The 25,333-nt window shown below is 46.0% G+C and overlaps 1 protein-coding gene across 2 annotated transcripts in view; it reads left to right on the forward strand.

Moving 5' to 3' along the window:
* The window catches only part of srgap3 (SLIT-ROBO Rho GTPase activating protein 3), an 87,064-nt gene that overhangs the window by 40,557 nt on the left and 21,174 nt on the right, over positions 1 to 25,333 (forward strand). The window contains exons 4-12 of one of the 2 annotated variants that reach the window (XM_042339451.1): positions 4,723 to 4,785; positions 5,713 to 5,898; positions 10,378 to 10,506; positions 13,680 to 13,901; positions 17,731 to 17,832; positions 18,355 to 18,545; positions 19,032 to 19,123; positions 20,957 to 20,984; positions 24,254 to 24,356. In XM_042339451.1, coding sequence (XP_042195385.1) covers positions 4,723 to 4,785; positions 5,713 to 5,898; positions 10,378 to 10,506; positions 13,680 to 13,901; positions 17,731 to 17,832; positions 18,355 to 18,545; positions 19,032 to 19,123; positions 20,957 to 20,984; positions 24,254 to 24,356 — 1,116 coding nt within the window. Of the gene's footprint in view, positions 1 to 4,722; positions 4,786 to 5,712; positions 5,899 to 10,377; positions 10,507 to 13,679; positions 13,902 to 17,730; positions 17,833 to 18,354; positions 18,552 to 19,031; positions 19,124 to 20,956; positions 20,985 to 24,253; positions 24,357 to 25,333 lie in introns of those variants that run through there. The other variant, XM_007890443.2, reaches the window with a different exon arrangement.

The following is a 25,333-nucleotide window of genomic DNA, read 5'->3' on the forward strand; positions in this document are numbered from 1 at the left end:
TTAAACAAGATCAAAAACTTGGCCCATTCTCCCCTCGTTCCTTCTCTTACCTCCTCTCACGCAGACAGCTGCTCATACCAGGGTATATTTATAATAATCAAAATCCTTGCATTTGATATTGCGCCTTCGAGACGTCTCAAAGCGCCTCACAGAGCATACGGTGAAGCGAATCGACTGTGTTTTTGGGGGCGAAACGCGGCAGCCCAATTGCGCACCGCAGCGTCCCCACAAACAGTCGTGGATCGAGTGACAAATTATTATTTTTTATATTATTATCGTGTGTGCGCGTGTGAGTGGTTGCGTAAGAGAGAGGGACAACAATAACATTTGCCTCCACAATACAGACACTGTACTTTACAGTACGACTCCCGTGAAGTGTTTGAGATGTCAAGTGGGCATTCGAGGCGTGGCAGGGAGTGGCATGTGTTTTGTGAGGGGCAATATACCCACGTTCTAGTTTGCCCTCATGCCACGCGCTCACATGGAATTTCCAGTGGATGGAGTTCAGTGACCATCTCTCTCTCTCTCTCCAATGATACATAGAATAGAATAGAATTATTAGTCCACTAAAAAGTCAAGTAACGACTCAATTTTTAGTGGGTTAATGAAACTTGTACTGTTATAGTTTTAGCGTTGAAGAGAGGGAGATGAGAATTTGTTTTGTAAGGGTATTAAGGGATGCGGAGAAATGGGATCAGTTAGTCACCGTAGACGAAATGGCGGAGGGGGTTTCATAGGCTGAATGAACCAGTTCCTATGCACGGAAGCTCCTTATCAAGACGTCTCACAGTTCACAATGGATTATTGTCAAGTTTTTCTAGGAAAATGCAGCAGTCTTTATGTGCCAGCAATGTCCCACAAACAGCCTTGAGGATACCAGACATTTTACTGTACAGTAGAGCCCTGTTTGGCTATAGCAGCAACAACTACAACAAATTACATTTACACAGCGCCTTTCACCTCCCATGGGAGGACATCCCAAGGCGCTGGACAGTCAGGGATCCGCACCCGAACCCGGGATCAGGAGGGGTGGAGGGCGGGGAGGGGGGGGTAAGTAAGGTTGCCTGAAGGCGCGGTCGAAGAGGAGGGTCTTGAGACAGGTCTCGAAGGCAAGTGAGGGGGTAATAATGCAGGTGGACAGTACCTCTCAGAAATCCAATGCTTCCCTCGCCCTCCCCCCACCCCTCCCTCCCTCTCCCCCTCTGCTCCCACCCCCTCTCCCCCTTCCCCCCCAACCCCCAGCAGTGCACTGGAGTGTCAGCCTGAATAACAAGCTCAAACCAAGCTGGAAATTTGCGTGGGCGGGTGGTGAGAAACCCAAGTGGCCTCAGTGGGACAGGTTTCGCAGTGACTACTGATTGTTAGTCAGCTGCAGGGCAGAACGGGAGAGGACGGATCGGGTGGCGGGGGGGGGGGGAAACGAGGAGATGGATGAAGGAATTTTCTACGTTCGCCGCAAAGCCACAGGGAGGGGACGTTAAGTCGCAGTTGTCTAACTTGGCGCTGTGTTATTTTCGCCCCGTCTCTTTCAGCCAAAGCAGTGACAGGCCACCGTTTGATAGAGTCTGGCAGACCGTAAAGTAATGAAAAATCATTTGCAGCTGAGTGCAAGGTTTTCCTTGGTCTCGCTCTCTCTCTCTCTCTCTCTCTCCCTCTCTCCCTCTCTGATAGCAAAGAGAACAAAGAGGTTCCTTCTCGCAGCCATTATCTGCCGCTGAGACCCCTCCGCGCAATATTTCAGTGATTTTAATTACGCAAAGTCAGGGTTTGCAGAGGCCGAGCCTTTTTGTGGGGTTGACCTCCAGGGTAAGGTTTGCATCGCAATTTAGCTCGTAAATCAGGGCGAAGATATTGGGTGGGGGGGGGAGCGGAGGAGGGCGGGTGGTGGTAGTGGTGGTGGTGGGTGGGGCGGGGGGGTGGTGGGAGGGGGGTTGGGGAGTGGGGGTGGGGGGGGGGGTGAGTTCCTGCCTTGGCTGGGTTTTGAGTCGCGAGATGGATTCTGAACTTGGCGAGGACTTGTTCTTAAAGCGACTGTCCCACGAAACCGCTCGGGCCGACATTGACAACAAAGTGGGGGGGGGGCCTCGGCAGAGTGTCTCGCTTGTGAAAGTCATTTTAATGTCTGGCAGTGAATAATCTACTCGCAGTAGATTCTTTTTCTTTCGATCCCCCCCTTTTCTCAGTGGGGGGAGGGTGCGTCCCTCCACCAAGGAGCCTTGACTCAGAGAACAGCCCTCTCTTTAAAGGAGCTGGTTATTAAATTATATTATTATTATTATTATTATTATTATTATTATTATTAAACCTCCAGCTTGCCCCCCCACCTTCCCCCTTGTTCAGGTCGCACCCGAAGGACCTTCCTTTTTCGACCGCGCCTACGGTCAACTCCCCTCCCCCGCCCCCACCCCGGCTCACCGCCGCGCTCCGCCACCGACAAGCGATCAGGGACGCTATCCCGCACGAGGGGCTGCTATGTCAATGCAAGTTGGCGCCAAGCTCGGACTATCAGCCGCAGTGTGATCGATGGAGTACCAGCACAGGGCTTCGCTGCGGAGAGAATTTCCCACTCAGGTCACTCGAGTGCAGCAGAACACAGATACTGCCTTCTCGTAAGAAGAGTGAGTAACGGAGGGAAGGGGACAGAGAGCGAGAGCGAGAGAGAGAGAGAGAGAGAGAGAGAGAGAGAAAGAGGAGAGACCAAACAAGACGTGTGGTTGGAAAGTGCAGTGGTCAAGGTTACAAAATGGAGCAAACGGCAGTGCCTGGGATGGCGTGTTTATTCCTGCAGTGGATCTTTTGTCCCTCGTCGTGAACTGCACAGAAGTGAAAGCGGCCCCTTTGACCACCGCAAGGCCCGGGTCTATTTGAAGAGGCGCTGCAGTTCCGAGAACCGTCAACAAGAATAACCCTCTCTTAATTTGTACCTCGAGTCGCGGTGTCTGGAAATTATAGCACCAAGAGCTTAAGAAAGCAGCTCGGGTGGAGTGTAGCCTGCCTGCTAAAAAGGTTGCTTTCGGGCAAAAATTTGCGATGTATCAAAGCATTGTAGTAATTCGCGCCCCTCAGGGTCTCGTTGTCATCCCCCGCTCCGGTTTTAGTTGGCAATGTGTACTCTGGGGTCTCTCGGCTGGACTACTATACCATGACTCTAACGCCCTCCTCGCCGGTCTCCCCCATCCACCACCATCCATAAAGTCCAAATCATTCGAAACTCTGCCGCCCGCATTCTCACTCCGCACCGTACTCCGCTCCCCGACCCCTGGCCAGTCGGCACCGGCTGCCCGTCCCAGAGAGGATCGATTTCAAGGTCCTCACACTCGTATTCAAGTCCCTGCACTCCTCTGCACCCCCCGACCTTCTGACCTCCTCTCTGCTCCTCTCTGCATCAGTAAACCACCCCCCCCCCCCGCCACCAAAAAAAAAGGGTCGCAGCAAGTTAGGGCAGAAGGTTTTAACCTCCAGACTGTTCGTGGGACACTGTGCACCAATTGGCTGCTGCGTTTCACCCGCAAAGTATACAGCCAATTAATTCACATTACAGTATATTCTGTGAAGCGTTTTGAGACGTCTCGAAGACGTAATAAGGCGCTGTATAAGTTTTCAGGGCTATGGGGAGAGAGCGGCGGAGTGGGATCAAATTGAATAGCTCTTTTCAAAGAGCCGCCAGAGACACGATGGGCCGAATGGCCTCCTTCTGTGCTGCATAATTCTGCGATATCAAATGCAAGGATTATTTTTATTATTATTATTGTAATCTAGGTTTGAATGCAGGGGCTAAAGTCTCCTGCTAGCTATAAGGATCAGGTGTGAAAAGACAGCCAGTCGTTTGAGGGTAGTTTCAAACCAGTTTCAATTGATCCAGGAGGCAATCGCACATTTTTGGGGTCAGCCGTGTGTTTGCGTGTCTTGAAACACACAGAAATCGATCACCAGGATTAAAAATACCCAAACCAGACTGAGAGCTCCGTGTACATGCGCCGCTTCCATGTGGAAACCGTTGTGAGATGTGGCACGGTCTTAATCTGGCAATTTCAGCGCTGCGAAGTGTTAGTGACAGAGAACGAGATCCGGTGGCTCTCAGCGGTTGATTTTGCAGTTAATAATCTGAGTTGATGCCGACGAGATTCGATTTAGTGGTGAGACAATGCGGTGGGATTCAATAATCTCCGTGTTAGCGAGCTTTGAGGGAAGGCGTAATCTGCTAAACGCGTTGTAAATGAAAAGCCAGAGAGCCAAGAGTGTTTTTTCTTACACAGAAGTTTCCCTTTCAGCTCGTTCCGTCGCGCGACTCGCTTTGTTGTAAAGTCTCACGGTTCAGGGATTTTGACAGGTCATTTGCATGCGGTGTGTAGCCGAACTCTAGGCCTGGGAAGTCCCGAGTTTGAACCCCTCCCCAACACCCCCCCCATCACCCCTCTCGGCGCTCGAAGGGAGAAGAGAAATGTATCGGCCGAGGATTTGGTTTCTGATTAATATTCAGCGGCGCCTGCCGGACGCAGTGCGGTTGTCGGGTGTGGTTAGGATCGGGTTCCAGTGTCATACCTCCTTCTGCGATAGTGATGGTGGTCGGGAATTCTGGCACGGCGGGGTTGTGGGGGGAGCGTGGCTGGTGTGGGGTGGGGTTGGTTTCTTTCCCCTCCAGGCGTCGAGACCATTCGCTGCTTCTGGCCCCAGAGGGAGAGAGGTGCCCCATGTCTGACTTCCCATTCTTTGTGTTTGCAGAGTAAGGAGATCGGGCAGCAGATGCATGAGGAACTGCTCAAAGTCACCAACGAACTATACACCGTGAGTGGGTATTCACTGTCTGCTCGCGGAGACCACATCCTGCATTCGCACCCCGTTCCCTTGTTGGTTTCTGTGTTTTTCTGGAGAGTTTCTTCATCTCTTGCGCTGCATTTGTGCACTCTCAGGTCCAGTACATTATGGATTAGATGCAGAGTAAAGCTCCCTCTACACCGTCCCTCTACAGAGTAAGGCTCCCTCTACAGAATAAAGCTCCCTCTACACTCTCCCTCTACAGAATAAAGCCCCCTCTACACTCTCCCTCTACAGAGTAAATCTCCCTCTACACCGTCCTTTTCATCACATCCAAGTCAGGTACAGTTGCTTCTCCGAGTGAACGTCACTCAGAGAAGCAACTGCTCCAGGCCCCAATGAATGGCAACCTGATATCAAGAGAGGTCTGAGGATGTCAAGAGAGGTGTGAGCCTTTGCCCAGTCTTATCTTTGCTTTTTCCTGATGGTGGCACAACCCAGATCCAGAAACAAAAACAGAAGTGGCTGGGAACACTCAGCGGGTCAGGCAGCATCTATGGAGAGAGGAAAGTGAGTCAACCTTTCAGGTCGATGATCTTTCGTCAGAACTTTTGCCTTACGCCCCATCAGAAACCACAAGCTTTGGGAATCCCAAATGGTATCTCAATGGTCAACATGTTTTTAGGTATATAATAGGTATTAAAATCCTCAAGAACTGAGAGAGTGTTCTGTTTTCCGTCACCAACATCCATCTCCTTAACGATCTTAAATTTGGCAAAACAAAGAAATTAAGGAAGGAATGAAACGGCAGAGACATTAATCTTGTAGATTGTTTTTTTTTCCCTCCGCAGTACAAAATGTTCTTCGACTGGCCCCTCGCGACTTGCCAGCTCTTAACACACACTCTCTCTCTCTCTCTCTTCTCTGTCTCTCTCTCTCTCTCTATCTCTCTCTCAGGTGATGAAAACCTACCACATGTACCACGCCGAGAGTATCAGCGCGGAGAGCAAACTGAAAGAGGCGGAGAAACAGGAGGAGAAGCAGTTCAGCAAATCGGGCGACCTCAACGTGAACTTGCTGCGTCATGAAGACAAGCCCCAACGACGCAGCTCCGTGAGGAAGATAGAGAAGATGAAAGAGAAGGTACGTTCCTCACAGAGGACACAGCCTTTTAGCTACAAGATTTGCATGGCACAGGAGATGAGTGAGATGCTAGATGAAAGACCAAGGTCCATCTAGTTCGCCCTCCACCTTCCTGGTGGTTCGCATGCACATAGGTCTCGAACTACTTATGTATTGTATCCCCTAATGTTATTTCCTAAAAGAAAACTATCTAATCAACATTTCCTCCTTCAACCGTCTCCCTATGGAGACTGTTACAAAGGTTTATTACCTGCGTTACAGGTGATGTGCCTGTAATGTGCTGCACAGTTGGTTTAGGCCTCAAGAGTGAGGACTCAAGCTCGAATGGCCAAGGAATGCTCTGATCTGAGGGCATGTCTTGCCATTCAGTTCCCCAATGGCTGGGCCCATTGAAAACAGAGCTTGATGCCCTTGATCAAAGACTGTAGGGTAGATATTCTGGACGATGCGATCAAATGGGATGAAGGATCTTCTCCAGCTGAAGGTCCCTTGTGATCTTGAGTCTGCACTTTTATTTAATAGAGCCGTCAGGGTGAGAAACGGCCATTTGTGGCACCAAAGGAACAGTCGCTTATTAAAGCGATTTTTTTTCTCCTACTGAAGGATGAGATGCTCATGTCAGGGAATATACCACGTTGCCATTTCAGACTCTCAGCACTTCAGGAGCACAGTCAGAAGCAGAGTAAAGTTTCCGCCAGGCAGTTCATCAATTGTTCCTTAGGCAGATATTCCATGGATTAGATGCTGAGTAAAGTTGGTTCTATTCTGTTGGTTCTAACATCAGGAATAATAATAATAATAATAATAATCCCTGCATTTGATAGAGCGCCTTATCACGTCTTCGAGTCGTCTCAAAGCGTTTCACAGAATGTACTGTAAAGTGAACTGACTGTATAATTTGTGGGCGAAACATGCCCACTGCGCACAGCAGCGTTCCCCCAAACAGTGGTGGATTGAGTGACCACATTATTTTTTGGGGAGTGATTTTGTTAGGATTCCCAAGCACTTTTTAACCACCGCTTCTGTGGAGTCCTGTAGCTCAGTGGTTAGCGCACTCGCCTCGCAAGCGAGAGGACCTGGCAGGGTGAAGTGTTTGGCCAGTTTCCTTACTCCATGCGCCTCTGTTTACCCAGCGGCAAGCAGGAACCCGGTTGTTAGTGGATTTGCGGATCGCTGTTCCAGGGCTTATAATCTCTTTAAAAAGAACGTTTTTGTGGTCACTCAATCCACGGCTGTTTGTGGGGACGCTGCTGTGCGCAATCGGCTGCCGTGTTTCGCCCGCAAATATATACAGTCAGTTCGCTTCACAGTGTATCCTGTGAAGCGCTTTGAGACGTCTCGAAGACGTGATAAGGCGCTACGTCAAATGCGAGAACTCTTCTTCTTTTTCTTCTTCAATTGAATGTGTATTTCGTCTGAATCGGTTCAGTTCCAGAATAACAACCCATTTCGGTTTTCCTTAGCATCAAATTGGCAAGAGGGTGGGTGAAGAGAAACAGAAAACGTCCCACTGGCGTAATGGGGCCGGGGGTTGGGGGCAGACCTTTTTTGAGCTTAGGAATGACATATTATTAGGATCTACTGTTAAAGGGGGCTATCCTTTTGTCTGCACTATTCTTGTCCTGGAAGTACTTGGTGGGTCAGTGTTAGCGGGAGCTTTACCGGAACCTAACACAAAGAATAATTTATTGCTTTTAATAAAAGCGGCCGTCGCAATGGATGTGAAAGAGAACATACGTTAACAAATTGCGTCTGAAATAACAAGCAGGCCCTTGAGGGTTACCAGAGGGCAGCTAACGTGAGAGGTTTCAATAACTCTGACATGCTTGCAGATCTAAGCTCTGTGTTGGTGACTCAACTGAATTGGAACAAGTTAATTGTGTGCAGTTGCGTTTCGCGTAATTGAATGCGTTTTTCTCCCCTCGCCACCTTATGCATATGGAGGCTTGGTGAATCTGCGTAGCTTGTTCACGTGAGCTCGTGAGTTCATTTCAAGCCCGGTTGCACTGCCATTGGGGGTGAGCTGCAGCTGATGTTATAGTGTTTAATCCCAACGCTAAAGGCTCCTTCGGGAACAATTGTTTCTCCAGCAATGGGCCGTACATCAGAACAGCTTCGAATCTCCTCGAATGCAGTCCTCTGAAATAATGTCTGGACGTATGTGAATGTTACACTGTTTAATCTGATCAGAAGGAACGGGCGAGGATGCAGAGAAAGAGAGTGATCGCGTAAGGAACTGAATCAGGTTCCGGAGAAAGAAGAAACTGGCAGATTTTTAGGGAACACAGCATTGCAACCACCACAACAACTTGCATTTAAACAGCGCCCCTCACACATGGCAGCGTCCCAGAGTGCTTGACATCACGACATCAAACCAGGGGGAGGGGGGAGGTGAAGACGGGGAAGGAACAGGGCAAGGCGGAGGGATAGAGGAAGATTGTTCCAGAGTTTCGGGGCGCAGTGGCTGAAAGCGTTGGTGGAACGGAGGGAACGAGGGACGAGCAGAAAGCCGGAGCCAGTCGAGCTTCCTGCAACCGTTTCCGTTGCAGGAAGAAAACCAGGAGTGAAGTCATTTAGTGAGATCCTCGATGATGATGATGATGAAGTGAATGGGTGGGTCTGCAATTCCTTGCAAGTTCAGCACAGAAGGCATCTGTTCCCTTGCGTTCCAGGGCAAGCTCCAGCACTGACCTGCGCTGATTGGAAACACACTATGTGAACAGCCACAAGGAGAAATCAGCTCACGGCACAGACAGTTATTGGATTCTGTTGTGTGTAATTTATAACAGTAATAATCCTTGCATTCGAATGAGCGCCTTATCACGTCGTCGAGATGTCTCAAAGCGCGTCGCAGGATACACCGTAACTTGAATCGACTTTATATATTTTGTGGGTGAAACGTGGCAGCCAATCGCGCACAGCAGCGTCCCCGCAAACAGCCTCTTTACAACCGAACAAGAATGCAACACTTTCAATTGTTCACAATATAATCCAAATTTTTCTCTACAAGAGATGATTTCTAACAATTTTCTGTTGGCTCAGTAAATTGCGCAGGGGATCGACAGAGGTGGTGTTGTCCCACATTATGGCCATTTTCATCAAGCCTTGCGCGAGCTACTGTTTCTCTTAATGACCCAGGGGTGACTGAGTGCATCGGTGCAAGGTAGGGTAAGAGCAATGAAAGACAGTGGGGTGGGCTGGGGTTTGTGTGGTGGGGTGGGGGGCCGGGCGGGCGGGGAGGGGAGAGGGGGGGAGTCTGTTCAAAGCGTTGACGTTCATTTTGATTGAGCTATTCATCAATCCTGCATTACTTTCCAGATGAGGAAATCCCTCCCCCATCACCTCCGTGCCACCAACCATCAACATGTTTGTCTGTATGGAGCAGTGTTTCATGAATTTTCGGCAGTGATTCAGGAGCGGGAAAATTAAACACTTCCCCCCCCCCCTTAAGTCGTTTGATTAAACGGCACTAAACACGTAGCTGGGAGGGACAGTGCAGGTTAGATGTAAGAGTGAAGTTAACCACCACACTGTTCCGTCAAGCACCGCTAAAGCCCGGATCTATTCTGAATTGGGTGTTTACTAACCCTTGCGAGTTCCTGCTGATCATTTTTCAAGAAAATAACATGGATCAGTCAAGGCAAAGTTACCGCCCTAACAAGGAGTCTTAATACTAATAATGCTTGCATTTGATATCGCGCCTTATCGTGTCTTCGAGACTTCTCAGAGCATATATTGGGAAGTGAATTGGCTACATATTTTGCGGACGAAAGGCGACAGCCAATTGCGCACAGCAGTGTCCACAAACAGTCGTGGATTGAGTGACCAATTTATTATTGAGTCTTAACCCCAGTTTGAGAAAAGCGCCATCTATTGTGTGAGTCTGTCATTTCCATTCCCTAAATCAAACATTCTTATACAGTACTGTCAAGCGAACGAGACTCACAATTGCAGGTAGTTTTATATAATGCAAAGAATTCCATTGAATTCATTTTGCTTAATAACTTTAATGCCAGCAACGTGGAGATTTTCATCAGTCTGGCCTTGTTCAGATCCTAGACAATCCTAGACAACTGCACAATCCAGTCGAAGGCGTCCTATTGTAATCAGGAGTTCTTTATAGTGGAAAGATAATAATAATAATAAGCCTTGTATTTGATATAGAGCTTCATCACGTCTTCGAAACATCTCAAAGAGCTTCACAGAATACACTGTCAAGTAAATTGACTGTATTTTCTGGGTGAAATTGATATCAAGTTTGTTATAATTCTATACAACAGGAAGGAGTTTGAACCCTTGGATACTCATGCAAATGGAGTGAACGAGGAGCGTTTTAACCAATTGATAGTTTTATACAATGAGATTCAGCGTGAAGGGGTTTTGTCTATCGAAGCCTTGGTTAAGGGCGCGACATTTCCTGAGGTGTCCTGTGATTAAATAATCCACCCCTAACGTTACGCCTTTTATCTATTTCCTCAGCGGCAAGCAAAGTATTCTGAGAACAAGCTGAAGTGCACCAAGGCAAGGAATGATTACCTGTTGAACCTTGCAGCAACGAATGCAGCTGTAGCTAAATATTATATCCACGATGTCTCTGACCTGATTGATGTGAGTAATACACAGCCTTGTAAACCAAGCACAACTTTTTAGAGCTAATCTCTCCTGTTCTTTTCAACGTAATTGTTCTGTGTTATTGGCCTTGGCCCTTCTCCCAGGTCCTGTCGGCTTTTTTTTTAAAAAGAAAAGGGAGTTTGATTGTTCTGCTATCCATCGTGGGATCTACTGCTCTCCCAACCCCCACCCACCCACCCACCCACCGCCACCACCACCCAAGTCCCCACCCAAGTGGAAAACCCGACTACTTCCCGCTTTCAAACAAACTTGCGCTCAGCAGGAACCAACCGCTTAAGAGGCAGAGTTCTCCCCGAGTTAAGTTCTTTACCGCAGGGCTCTGAGCTACCACTTGAAAGGGACTCGGTGGGGCTAAACCTTGTCTGTCTCTTTTACTGGTCCAGTAATTGTCTCGAGTTGGATGAGATTCAATGTTCCCCTTCACTTTGTGTTCAACTTCTGCTCTGGCTTCCCACACTTCCTCTGTTGTTTTGCTGGCTGTCAGCCCCCCCCCCCCCCCCCTCCCCCCCCACTCCCTTACACTCGCCCTCTCCCCGCCCTCCCCGAGCCGGTGATACTCAGCACTCTCTATTCTTTGCCCAGTAATCTCTGCAAATTCACTTTCCCGTCTGTGCTTCGAATGAGGTTCCAGATGTTTTTCTGTGAATTCCAAACTTCATCTTCTCTCACCACCCCCCCCCCTCCCCGCCACCCCCCCCACCCCCCCCACCACATACACACACACAGCACCACCGATGCTGTATCAGACACACAATCCCAGCATTGTACAACATGTTCCACTCTAGTTAGCATATATCACCATGGAATCGGCAAGCAAAGGCATCAATGTGTGGACACACACACACACACACACAGACACACACTCTGTTGGGTTACCATAGCTATTTGTATTGGAAAGAAAAAAACGAGGTTGCGTTTTTTCTTCTCCAGGTTTTTTTGTTCAATTCAATCCCTTTTGTTTGTTGCCGAGTTCTCGGGGAACTTTATTTTATGGCACGAATGTTTATTGGGCGAAGAGAGAAGGGCAATATTAAGCTGTGCATTCAGCAGGACAGGGGCAATTTTCTCCTGCTTTGACTGCGGAATCCAACCTCTTTACCTCCTAACCCCACCACCCACCCCCCTCCCTTCCTCCCCTCTCCCCTCCCTCCCTCCCTCCCTCAACCGCAGAAAAAAAAATCTTGTTTACTCAGCATGGTAAACTTGGCAGAGGCACCATTACTCTGCATTCAACACCTCTCCTTATTCAAGAAAAAGTGCAGTACATTCAAGATTTCTGTCTCTGCAGCAGAAAGAAATTGGAGCCAAGGGCTATAACGTGTTTGGAATAATGAATGCAGTTAATTGGGAATTTCAGCTCAGTGCTGTCTCAGGATACTTGGCACAAGGCAGAGTGTTCGAATGTATATTCAGGCCTCTTGCAATCATTTGGATTCCTTGAGGGTTATATATGCACAGTCGAGGCTCAAATTAGACCACTTAGGCTTTTATTGCTTGAAGAAAGTTAGCCTCTGGTGGTGTGTGTGTGGGAGTACGTCTTTAATTTCCTTATAATGGGTTATTAATCTTGTTTAAATCATCAGAGCGATGCATGTACTGTATTAATAATAATAATCCTTGCATTTGATACAGCGCCTTCTCGCGTCTTCGAGACGTCTCAAAGCGCTTCACTGTAAAGTGAGTCGACTGTACATTTTTGTGGGCGAAACGCGGCAGCCAATTGCGCACAGCAGCGTCCCCGCAAACAGCCGTGGGTTGAGTGACCAAATTATTTAAATTTATTTTAAAGGAATTATTGATACAAAATACAGAGAATTTTGCCTTTTTAGTCTTCTGCCAAAAAGCGAGAGCTCACGAAGACAACTGTTAGGTGTTGGGTTGCGTCAACAAAAATAGAGCTGTTTCTGAGGCATTGTTCCCAAACAGATGTTTCCTCACCTTCTAAGATCCAGTCCAGATGGGGTTGTAGGGTGCTTTATTGCACAGTGCCTGTGTGTTGCTTACAAAATATATCAAATGCAAGGATCATTATTCTGTTATTATTGTTGTTTTAACCTTACTTACCTGACTTCAAAGGAATTGGGAGTCAAAAGCTATTTAACGGCTATTTAATGCTATATCAAATGCGAGGATTATTGTTATTATTATTCATACAGTACATGCATCTCTCTGACGATTTAAACAAGATTAATAACCCATTATAAGGAAACTAAAGTCGTAGTTCATGTTTTGTGATCTGATAAAGAATCTGTACTATGGTATACTTGTCAACCTGTAGATTTGTATGAATTCTTAGAGCTGCTTATCTCTCGAAGCAGCGATTCACTCCTTTCTATTGACTAATTGAATCACTTGCTGTTAGAGCCTTCAGATTTTAACCCCCTAAATCGGAATTTTAGATTAATTTAATGGATATTACCATATCCTGAACAACCTTCGGTGGAGACGCAAAATGAACAGGACAACAGCAACAACGAGATTACATTTGTATAGCGCCTTTCACGTCGGAAGGATGTCCCAAGGTGCTGAACTGCAGGACAAGAACTACTTTGTCCTGAGTTCCATCCACATTTCAGCTGCTTGGAAGCAATCGATACGTTGACCCCGGCCATTCCCATTCTTAATCTTATTAGATTAAAGCCATCTGTCACATAATGGGATCACAGCAATTATCTGGAGCACTGATCAGTAAATTGGTAACCTGTCTACCCCCAATGACATTTAATTCTAGAGAAGGAGAATTAGCTCTGGATCAAAGAGGGTTTTTCACAGACTAACAACAACAATAAATTACATTAGTATAGTGCCTTTTACGTCGGGAGGACATCCCAAGGCGTTAACCTTCTTAAACTGACATGAACCCCAACTGCCTTAGCTCACTGCATTTTAATACCCTGCTTAAACCCCTTCTAACCCTACAAATGTCTAACAGCTTCTTTAGTTTTGATTCATTACTTAGTATTGACTAAGTACGTTGCTTCATTCGAAAAGAGAAGGGAGTTTCTCCCGGTGTCCGGGCCTTTACAGTGTATTCTATGAAGCGCTTTAAGACGCCTCGAAGACGAGATAAGGCGCTATATCAATTATTATTATTATTATCAAATGTAAAGGATTATTTGATCAGTATTGTTTCTGGTCTTTCTCCTCAGTGCTCTGATTTGGGATACCACGCTGGTCTGGGACGTACGTTCAGAACATACCTTTCTGCGGAATATAACCTCGAGACCTCGCGCCACGAGGGGCTGGACATTATTGAGAACGCTGTGGATAACTTGGACGCACGCAGTGACAAGCACAAAATCATGGATATGTGCAACCAGGTCTTCTGTCCACCCACCAGATTTGAGTTCCAACCGCACATGGGAGATGAGGTACATTGCTGTGGATCGGACTCGTTTCTTTTCTAACCGAGAACTTAAACGGCAAAGTGAGCCGTACTCAATCCTTGTCTACTGTCTGCACGAACGTGTTTTTGCTGGTAACAGGCAGGATAACGAGCCAAGTCTGATTTTATTTCCCTTTAATAAGTCAGGGTTAATACCCCACTCCTGACATCTGTTAATTCAGCGTATATCAGGGATTGATCCCGAAAACCTTCCTGGTCCGTATGACTCACTTGAAGAATAATGAATTGCAAAGTAAGGTAGAATTACAAAACAGATCAATAAACAATCAGCAATAAGATTGAGCTTATACAATGAAGTAGTGTTATATAAGGATTATTAGTATAGTGTTCGGAGAAATTGGACCACCATTTGAGATGTGATAACCAACCACCCAACAAGAGTGAGGAAAGATACTAAGATGGCCATGAATATTGTACCTCTCATTAGAAATCAGCAGCAATGACAACTTTACATTTATATAGCATCTTTCACATCAGGTGGACATCTCAATCCCTCAGTAGAACTGACTTATAAGTTCAAACTGGGCGTAGGGTAAATCTGAGGATATAGCACCCCTCATATGCAGGAGAGCGTCTCAGAGCGCTTGGATATTGAGGGATATATGCTGCAGTTATTGTACGGAACAGAAGGACCCTCTCCTAGCCTTTTCGTCCATCTAAAACATCTGAGTCTGACTAGTCTGACGCTGGATTCAAACCCCTTTCAGCCAACAGGCAAATATTAATCCTTATGAGTCTCCTGCATATTTTATGACATAAATATTTCAATATCTCAGGGACCAAAGCATCAAACGTATTTAATGGCTGCATAAAGCCGTGGCTCGGAATTGGCATTGGATTTCTTTTATTAAAATAAAAGTTTCTAAACTCCCTGGTGACGCCAAAGAGACTACTGTAACAGCCAAGAGAGAGCGCATGCTAATTGGGGGTCTCGCAAACCATTCGGGAATTTTAAATGCGGTCGTGCCTTGTGGACCTCTTCACCGTTCAAGTCGGTAAAGGAATGGGGCCACTTATGTGGTAGCAGGTTACTCTGGAGCTCGTCTCATGCAACCAGTGGAGTGTGATTGCGTTTGAAATGATTTACGATTCTCTCCGTGAACCGAAGATAAGTAGAACACAATGGCTGCCCCACAGCCTATGGCTGGTGCTAGTAGTAATAATAATAATAATCTTTGTATTTGATATAGCGCTTCTTCGAGACGTCTCAAAGCGCTTCACAGGGCATACTGTAAAGTGAATTGACTGTGCGTTTTGTGGGCGAAACGCGGCAGCCAATTACGCACAGCAGCGTCCCCACAAACAGTCATGGGTTGAGTGACCCAATTGTTATAATTATTATTATTTTTCGGGACACAGGGATTGAACTGTACGCACAGTGAAACCAGCGATCGCGTCTTATTTTATGAATCCCTTTCGCATTATAAGTATGCATTGTGCATTATCCTATTAGGGACTCCCATCGCACCCATTCTCCATAGGTCTGTACTGTGGCACCTGTGATAGTGACTTTACGGCCTTTCCTTGTTCCATACGTTTTGTGGTACGCGGTTACAAGGCAAAATAATGAATTATCAGCTTCCCCATTTTGCTGTACACATTCCGTGAGTCAAAACAGCTGCAAGTAGTTTAGAAGCAAAGGATAATTGCTCTTTTATTTGACATGTCTGTCTATAAAGCAGTTTATTTTTGCTTTGCAGCAAGATTTATTAAGCAAAATAATTCGCCTCATTCTTTACACACCAGTGAAATAAACCCTGAAACGAGTCCGTCTCGCTTCACGTGCAGTTACTCACAGAGCGATTGGTGGAATAAGTTAACAGGGAAGATCAGGGAGATGGAGTTTAAGAGGCACCTCAATGAGTAGGATTGAGGATATGATGGTTGATTGGATAAAATCTGTAAAAGAATGGTGGACCCTAGTGGTTTCTTGTTCCTAAAAGTGTTTTTTTTATCCACATAAACAGCATTTCCAGATGTTAACCGAGCCATACCACTCTCATTTAACCTGCAAATGTATGGCGTATGGGGGTGGGGGGGGGAGGGGTGGGGGGGTGGGAGTATAATGTCAGTTCAGAAAGGTTCACATAATAATCATAGATCACAGATGCCGCTTTATATTTTGTTAGCCTTTTTTTTTTACAGCTGCTCAAAAGTGAGGGACTTTGCTGCCAAATTGAATGCTTTCGATTCCAAGTGCCAAACACAACTGTAGCTCTCTCCAGACATACAGACATACAGCCCCATGAAGCACTCCCAGATCATACGTAGCACCATCAGTAGACCTCAGCTCCAAATAATAATAATCCTTGCATTTGATGTTGCGCCTTATCAGGTCTTCGAGACATCTCAAAGCGCTTCACAGAATATTCTGTACAAAAAATGCCCAAATGATCCCCTCTTTGACCACACCAGGATCATGTCATTTTATTTCCTCCTATCCTCCGGGCGCTCTGAGCGTGATCTGGGAGCCAGTTTGGGCGGGGGACACAACAAGATAGGATTGAGACAGCCATCAGAGAGAAAAGGAGACTTTCACCCCATGAATTGAGGCTGGATTAGGATCCAGCTGTGAGAACTGAGAGCATCTTTATTCCAGTAAAACAAAATAATAACTTTTAATGTAATCCACTAAATAATAATAAAAGTAATTTAATCCACTAAATAATAATAATAGTAATAATAATGTGATCGCCTAAAGTGCTCAGTCGTGTGATTAAATGGGTTCCAAAACCAATTTTTTTTTCTTTAACTGTTCTGCTTCAGTTATACCTCTGTTCGCGTGGCGATGCTTTGCAAAAGACGGCTGCCATATTGGCGAGTTACTGGCTTGGATGTGCTCATTTTTAAATGACTATTATTCAAGGAGAGTCGACTCAGGCTGCACCTCTGACTGGGTCCCATAAATGTTCAGGATTCCACTTAACCATTGCTGGCGGCTGTTGTTGTTAACGAGGGATGGATGACACATTGATCCGTGCGTAAAAGAGACAAAATTTATGAAACCACTGCGTTCTGAGAGGTCTTCGCAACAGCTGAGGAATGTTCAGCATGTGTGGGATTCTCAATTAACTCTGGAAAAGCTTGGGGCAGTTGCTCAGTGATGGGTGTGTTGCAAACCGAGGCCGAGAGCGGGGTGTGCTTAGGCTTGCACTTAGTGGTTCACTCTGCCACGTTGAAATGGTGTCGCGGCTTAGACTTTGTTCGTGGCCTTTTGTTTGTGTGTTTGTAACGTTCCAGTGTTTCCTATTGTACAGTCAGGTCAATGGCATGAGATGTTGAAATTGTTGTGGTCTTAGTCTCTCTCCCTCAATCCCTCCGCCTTGCCCCCTCCCTCCCCACCTTCAGATCCCGCCTAGAGACCTTCCTTTTTTGATCGCGCTTACGGTCACCTTCCCCCCACCCCCTCCCTCTCCCCCGGCTCGTTGTCAGATTCCGCCACCGCGAAGCGATCCGAGACGCTATCCTGCGTGAAGGGCACTGTATAGACGCCAAGTTGTTGTTTTAAGATCTTTTTGGTGTTGAAAGACAAGGTGGGGTTCATACCTTGGGGTTCCCAATAGAGTATTACAATCTGGACGGCTGATCAGATTAAATCAGTGTGCGGTGAGTGAGATGTGTGGCACATTGTCAAATCCCCATTTGATGCTGAGCTCGCTAGAATAATCTAGGCATTACCTTGGCCTCCACGTCCGGGATGATCGAGGAGGGTAAAACCAGGGTACCTTCTCACTGCCCGCTACACCTGGATAGTTTTTGAGGACTAATTCTTGTGTCTGATGCCAACCTTTTAGGTGTGCCAAGTGAGTGCCCAACAGCCCGTGCAGACAGAGCTTCTGATGCGCTATCACCAGCTCCAGTCTCGACTGGCCACCCTGAAGATCGAGAACGAGGAGGTGAGCCAAACCCAACTGATTTTAAGATGACGTTGCTGTTGCTGTTGCTGACCCCTGTCCTTTGCCAATAGTTCTGAGCTACAAACCAGAATTCAGTAATTAATAATAATAACACTAATAATCCTCGTATTTGATACAGCGCCGTATCACGTCTTCGAGACGTCTCAAAGCGCTTCACAGAACATACTGTAACGTGTATTGACTGTATATTTTGTGGGCGAAACGCGGCAGCCAATCGCGCACAGCAGCGTCCCCGCAAACAGCCGTGGATTGAGTGACCAAATTATTATTTTTTTGAAGGAATTATTAACGATATTATCGACTAACAGCCGGGTTCCTACTTACTGCTGGGTAAACAGAGGCGTGCGTGTGGAGTAAGGAAACTTGCCCAACATTTGCCCTGCCTAGCTGGGAATCGAACCCAGGTCCTCTCGTTTGCGAGGCGAGCACTCTAACCACTGAGCTACAGGACTAATTTAAGAGTATAACTTGGATGTTCTTGCTCGTTATCCTCCTTCCCAGGTCAGGAAGACTCTGGACGCCACCATGCAGACACTGCAGGACATGCTGACTGTCGAGGACTTCGATGTTTCCGACGCGTTCCAGCACAGCCGGTCCACAGAGTCCGTCAAATCTGCCGCCTCTGAGACCTACATGAGCAAGCTCAACATTGCCAAGAGACGGGCCAACCAGCAAGAGACCGAGATATTCTATTGACCGTAAGTTTCATATCGTTCGAAAAAGGAGGCTTTTAGAGCAAGGAATTTGTTAGGCAACACATTTGAGACCACAGTTTGGAAGCCTAGAAACAGGACATTTAGCCTCGTATTCCATATCCCTTGATACCCTGACCCAACAAACATCTATCCATTTCCAAATTAATAGACATATCACTATTGCTTGTAGATATCTACTGCTATCTCCGAATTGGAATCCTCTAGTGACTTTAGATGGTAGCCTTTTGGCTGCTACTCTTCCCTTCTCTCTCATTCAGTCACTTTTTTTTTCCTGAAGTAAGTATTCGCACGAGACTGTGAAGGCAAATTCCATCTGAATTCAAATGAAGAAAATCGTTGACTCCTGAAATCCGACTCCCCTACCCCGCAATTATCAAACCGAGGAGATTCAGGAAGGAGAGGTTATTAATGTTTTTATATGCTCGAAGGAAACGTTTAATTTTTAATGCGGATTCCTTGTTCCTTTCAGAAATTTAAGGAATACTTGAATGGAAGCAACCTTATCACCAAGCTCCAGGCCAAACATGACCTGCTGAAGCAAACTCTAGGGGAAGGTGAGTTACCGGATCCAAAATTTCTTCTTGTGAACACGGACCGGGTTCTCTAGGATAGGGAGGTCGATTCTTATATAATTGGGACACGACGTGTCAAGCGACTGCCAGGATAGGACAAGGTGAACCTGATGGACTTTGGTCTTCGTTAGCCTAGCAAAGAATTCTCACGTTCTTTAGAAGGAGGCTCTAATTAGACGCCAGGATTTTGTACGGTTTTTCAAGGTCGTGTACAGTCCGGAACGTCTCAAAAAAGAACACGCTACACTCCACTCTCACTCGTGTGCCACTCGCCTCTTACGTCTACTTTGTTTCTTCCACGAGTACGCATGCTCGCACGCATACAAGAGCGCATATAGGCACACACACACACTCACAACACACACACTCACAACACACACACACACTCACTCACACACACACGTAAACACACACAACGCACACCGAAGGCACGATCGAGGGTTTTTAGATGGGACTTGAAGGAGGCAAAGTGGGTGGGGGGTGACGGGGGTGAGGTGGAGGGATTGCTAGATAGAGTTCCAGTGTTTGGGGGCAGAGATGCTGTAGCATTCTGGAGCCATCACCGTTTCATGAAACTCTATGGATATGCTCACACTGTGACAATGGAAGAGGCTCAGAGGCCTAATTGGGTGCATGCTTTTGATCGTTCCCTTCAAGTGAAATCTTTGTAGTCTCTGCATGTTCTTGCCCAGTATGAGGCTCGTGGGGCAATTAAATCATGAGAAATATCTAGGCCGAGCGAGCGCTGTACAGCTGGATCTTCAGCATCAATAAACTCATCTGGTTTGAGGAGGATTGGGTTGCAGCTGGGCCTTTCCCAAACAGGCAGAAGCTCTTTTCTGTTGACTGACACGCAAACCTCCACAGGCGATAATGTTCCTATGACAGTTCTGTGGATCATTGGTGTGTTTGCAGATCTGTGAGATGCAGGCAATTCATCTTGGGAAGAGGGTGAGGCTAGACAGGAGAACTGCCAGCAACGGGAGTTTGACAAGTATATGGGCTCATCTGGACCCCTCTATATGTGAACGCAATTGCATCCTGAATACATCTGTCGATTATGTCTTGCTTTCTAGGGCAGAACACATCAAAGACTAATGGGGCGAGACATTGGATGTATGGGGATGGGAGTGGAGGGGTGACAGCTGTGAATTACATTACTTATGAGTGGCCAAAGAAAGGCAATTATATGAAAAATTAACATTTTAAAAACCTCCGCGAAGCTTAAATTGAAGTGCCGTGTTGTGACAAAAAAGCAATGAAAGATAATTCCCAATGTTTGATTATTTTGTCATCTTCTTTTTTGCAAAATATATCTGTATTTGCGCTCCTCTGATTGCCAGGTGTAGTAAATATTGTGGGGAAACTTAATCACTTATATCCTCTAACATCCGAAATCATCTGCATGATCAACACTGTACTCCCATTACAGTTTTAATACTTCCTTTCTAGAGTGGGACGCACAAAACTGCAAATAATATTCCAGTTGCACCATAACTAATGTTTTATGAAGATTCATAATTCGTAATAATAATAATCCTTCCATTTTGATACAGCGCCTTATCACGTGTCCAGATGTCTCAAAGCGCTTCACAGGATATACTGTCAAGTGAATTGTCCGTATATTTTGTGGGCTATTATAATAATGTGATAGTATATATTACATTAATATTACTGTATAATCACTTGCTCACATTTGAATTCAGCGACTCTGTACGTTAAGCTCAGGATGCTATCAAAAAAAAATGCAAGGATTATTATCTGCCCTTTCCAACCACTTTTTACTCAGACGTGTTCTTTTTGGTTCCTTCGCAGGTGAAAAGGCCGAATGCGGTACTTCAAGGTAGGACAACAGCTTTCTGCATCCCAAAACCCAGACAATCTGAAACGAACTGTTAATTTCACAGGCAATATCCAATTGCTTAGCTTCATCCAGCTCTCTGTGTGTGTGTGTGTGTGTGTGTGCGTGCGCGTGTGTGTGGAGTTGACAAGAAACTCAGCTGGTTGACATTTTAGGGGTCTCTATCCTTTCCCAAGTTCATTTGGGATGATATGCCCATCATCCTTTCGACGTCCCTGGAGTTGCTGCTCTCTTCTTGGCTCTTCACCATAAGGTGTACCACAGGGACGCAGATCATTTCAAGAAGATCTCGCTGGTTCTTACAAAACCCTCCAGGAGAATTCCTCCTGGGATCATCGAGTTCAAACTTGGGAATTGTGGAAAGTTTCTACTGTTTCAGCGACCACATTGCACTAACTCGTTAAAGTCACTCGTGAGGTGATTACCCTGCTACGTCTCAGGATTTTCTTCATCTGGTTTTCGTCAGGGGATGTTTTTCCTTTTGGATTAAAGTCGGAATAAATTGAATTTCTGGCTTTTTGATTCCAATCCCATATCTTTCAGCCTTTTCATTGTAAGGGCTGTTAACCGTGGCACAGTTACTACACGGGCTCTCCAGAGAGATGAAACCTAGCTCTCCCCTCCTTGTTGCGGTGCTTCAACCCAAACCCTAGATTGAAACATTTTTGAATGTATTTGAATCTAGAAGACAGCTTAGGAACAGAACCAGAATGATAGCATAATAATAATAATCCTTGCATTTGATATAGCTCCTTATCACATCTTCGAGACGTCTCAGAGCGCTTTAGGGAATATACTTTAAAGTGAATTGACTGTATATTTTGTGGGCGAAATCAATGTGAAGTCCCCCACTAGCATTGTGCTTCATATCCAGAGAAACCCACCATATGGTAGAAAGCATTAAATGAGCTGTCTCCTTCAGAATGGTTGTTCTGGGGGAATGGAAGTATTGCAGTTTTTGTCCAGTTCCCCCAAGGGCACTCGTTGCACTGATAAAGTGAAGCGATGACAGTTATTGATGGCCTCTAAGGAACTGTAAATAGCTTGAGCTTTCAAATCTCCAGGACCTCTCCCATAAGTGAATCCTCCGATGAATTCAGTCCCTCTTTAAGAAGAGGCTCTATTGCCTGGTATCTTGGAGCTATAACTATAATAATAATCCTCGCATTTGATACGGCGCCTTATCACGTCTTCGAGACATCTCAAAGCGCTTCAGAGAATACACTGTAAAGTGAATTGACTCTGTATTTTGTGGGCGAAACGCGGCAGCGAATTGCGCACAGCAGCGTCCCCACAAACAGTGGCGTAACGAGGAGGAACTAGTCCTGAAAATGAGAATGCGAGGTACATATCTTGTGCAGCTCCTCAGTGCTTGATAATCTGAGGTTACTGGGCTACATACTATTACCTCTGGTCTTCCTGATGTCTGCTGATGTAGGGGGTATGAGACTGTCTGATAGGAAGTCTGATGATGATTTGTAGCCTGGGGTCTCTTGACAGCGAGTGTTGGTTCTGTTGACTTGGGGCCTTTCCTGTGACCAGAGGATGGGGGATACACAGTCGTGTAAAATTTGCCCTCGAGCTTGTTTAGATTGCTTCAAGCAGAAATTTATCCAGAAGCATCATGAACCTTTCCTTTCCTAAAGGTAGGAGTCGAAGCTTGACACAACTATATTTCAACGTTGACAGCTACAAGATTAGAAAGCCCGTAACGCCTGCGCGTCCCATAGATCACGCTGCAAAGAGAGAGGCCCTGAACCCAGTGTCATAATAAACCTTGACGTCGCGGAGACCGGCTTTTAAGCTGTGTATTCCAGACCGACTCATTCAGATCCTCCCCTGCTCATCGCTCTAACTAAGCTTTTCACCTTCAACTTGGGCACGATTTACGACATGGGGCTACAGAGGAATGTTTGCTGAATTATTGTGTCTAGTTGCACGTAGCATTTCTCTTGCTTAGACGGAATGATACCATAAAGGTCCTGTGACGAACTTACAAGTGCCGTTTGGCAATGAAGTGATCCGATTTGTGACTTAGCCATAAGTGACTTAGCTTCGCTTGCCTTGAGAGACGTATCATCACGGGGAGTGGGGGAGGAGGATAAAGATATATTACACAATGTAGGCTAGGTACGAAACCTATTTCTCCTTGCCACTGTATAGCAAACTTAATTCGAGCCCCTTTTGCCTGAATGGGCCATTTCAGTTTCCCACATTAGCAGTCCTCAGGGTTCTCTGTGAGCACGATTACCAGTTACAAATGGTTTTGTGCTATACAATTTGTTTTGTACAGAAGGCGTTCTTTTAATCCAAAATGCTCCAGATTCAGGCTGGTTATAAATTTAGAAATCCCTTTGGCGTCGCAGCCTGTTGTTATTCTCCTTTCCCCAAACCACCTAACAAATGTTTTGCCTCGATTTGGATGTCCGCAGTGCACCAGTCAGACCAGTGAGTGCATGTTCCGAATCGACGCTGCGGCAATTAGAATCATAAAATCATTAGAATATTACAGCACAGAGGGAAGACATTTGGCCCATTGTGAGTGCCTGTGCCCGGCTCTTTGGAAGAACTACCCAATCAGTCTCACTCCCCCCTCCCCACTCCCCACCTCCCCCTCCTTCCACAAATGCTTGTAAATTTTTCCTTTTCCAGTCCCTACCCTCTAAGTCCCTTTTGAAACTTGTTATTGAATCTGTTTCCACCGACCCTTTCGGGCTGTGCGTTCCAGACCCTAACAACGCTTTGCAGGGAAAATTGCAGGGAAAATCACTGCAGGACATGACTCCATAGATGGATGACACTCCTGATCCCTATTTCAGTTGACCTTTGTTGGAAAGTGTGTGTGTGTGTGTGTGTGTGGTTATGCGCAGTTATTGTGCGAGGCCTGAATTGGGCTTTGGCTGTAACATCCCCTTCGATTGGACCTTCGAACACAGTATATAGTTTGGGGAACACGACATGTCAAGTGACTGCCAGGATGCGAACTAGATGGTTTTCTTTCTTTCTCCCAGCAAATGCTTATGTTCTTAACACAGGAGGTGCGGACAGTAGGAAGGAACCATTATTATTTTTTTCCCCTTGCTTGTACAGCATGGTACACTTCCAAACGCATTAGCGATCTGATTGAATCATGTGCTCGTATCCCAGGTGCTGACTGTGGTACGTGCACACTGACACACACACCTTTTTGCTTTGTGCCATTTGAAGTCTATTTGTCCTGTGTCTGTTGATTTTTGTTCCATTTCTCCCAGGCCCCCAACTCTTCCCCCTAAACCGCAGAAACTGAGGAAGTCTAGGCCGCGCTCCCAGTATAATCATAAGTTGTTTACTGGCGATATGGAGACCTTCATTCAGGTACTTGGTGCCAACACTGACAGTCTCTAAATGCTGAATGGAATGGTGGTTTCATGTGTCCTTTCCAAAACCCTCGCTAATTCTGTCTTCGCCTGGAGCTGTTGTGCAGCTCTCCTGGGTTTAGTATGCTGTCCGGCCAAAGACCAGATTATTACTGTGTGTACCCACTCCCGATCTCTCGGCTCAATTGATGCGTTTCTTGTAGCTGGGTCGTAATAAGGCAAAGGAGGCGATTCTCACTGCAGTGATGATCTTCTCTCCACTCGTGTAACTTAACAACTTAGCAAAGGGTAGGTCAAGCTTTGAAATTCAATGTCGCCAGTGGAAGCATCAGTGACCGTCAATGGGACATTTGGGCTTATTATGAAGGCAGGACAGGGGACATCAGTGTGTTTGAATATGTGGATAGAAAGAGAACATAACAACAACAACAAATTACACTTGTATAGTGGCCTTCATATTGGAAAGATAACCCACAGCCCACTGAACATCACTCACCGCCCAAACGTAGAGATGGAAGAATAGTTATTTGGGATCATTTGGATTAAGGATCCCAAAGGGCAGCTGGTATTGCATGGAACACTTGTCACACTGAGAGGAGCGGAGGGAAGAAAATTGGGTCAAGTAGACTTAAGTGAAGACTTTTGCAATTCCAGTTTTCACACCTGCAAAGATTCAGAAGTTATTCTGCTGTATATATACACCCCCCACCGTAACAATCTGTTCGTTCATCATTGATCAAATGTTTTTCTCATACTTAAATAAATATATACATATATAAAAAGGTTATTTCTCCTAAAATGTTAGCAATAATATGAAATCAGTGCTAAGTAGGGCAGGCACTGTGTTAAAACAGTTGACATTCTGTGCGACATGCAGAGAGAGAGGTAAATATGCTTCCATCTGTGACATTAAACTTCAAAAACCTGAGCTGCTTCCTTACAGGGTAGGTTGAATGAAGGCAACTTCATTGGAGA

This window comes from Callorhinchus milii, unplaced genomic scaffold (genome assembly GCF_018977255.1).
Source record: "Callorhinchus milii isolate IMCB2004 unplaced genomic scaffold, IMCB_Cmil_1.0 Scaffold12, whole genome shotgun sequence".
Lineage (NCBI taxonomy): Eukaryota > Metazoa > Chordata > Chondrichthyes > Chimaeriformes > Callorhinchidae > Callorhinchus > Callorhinchus milii.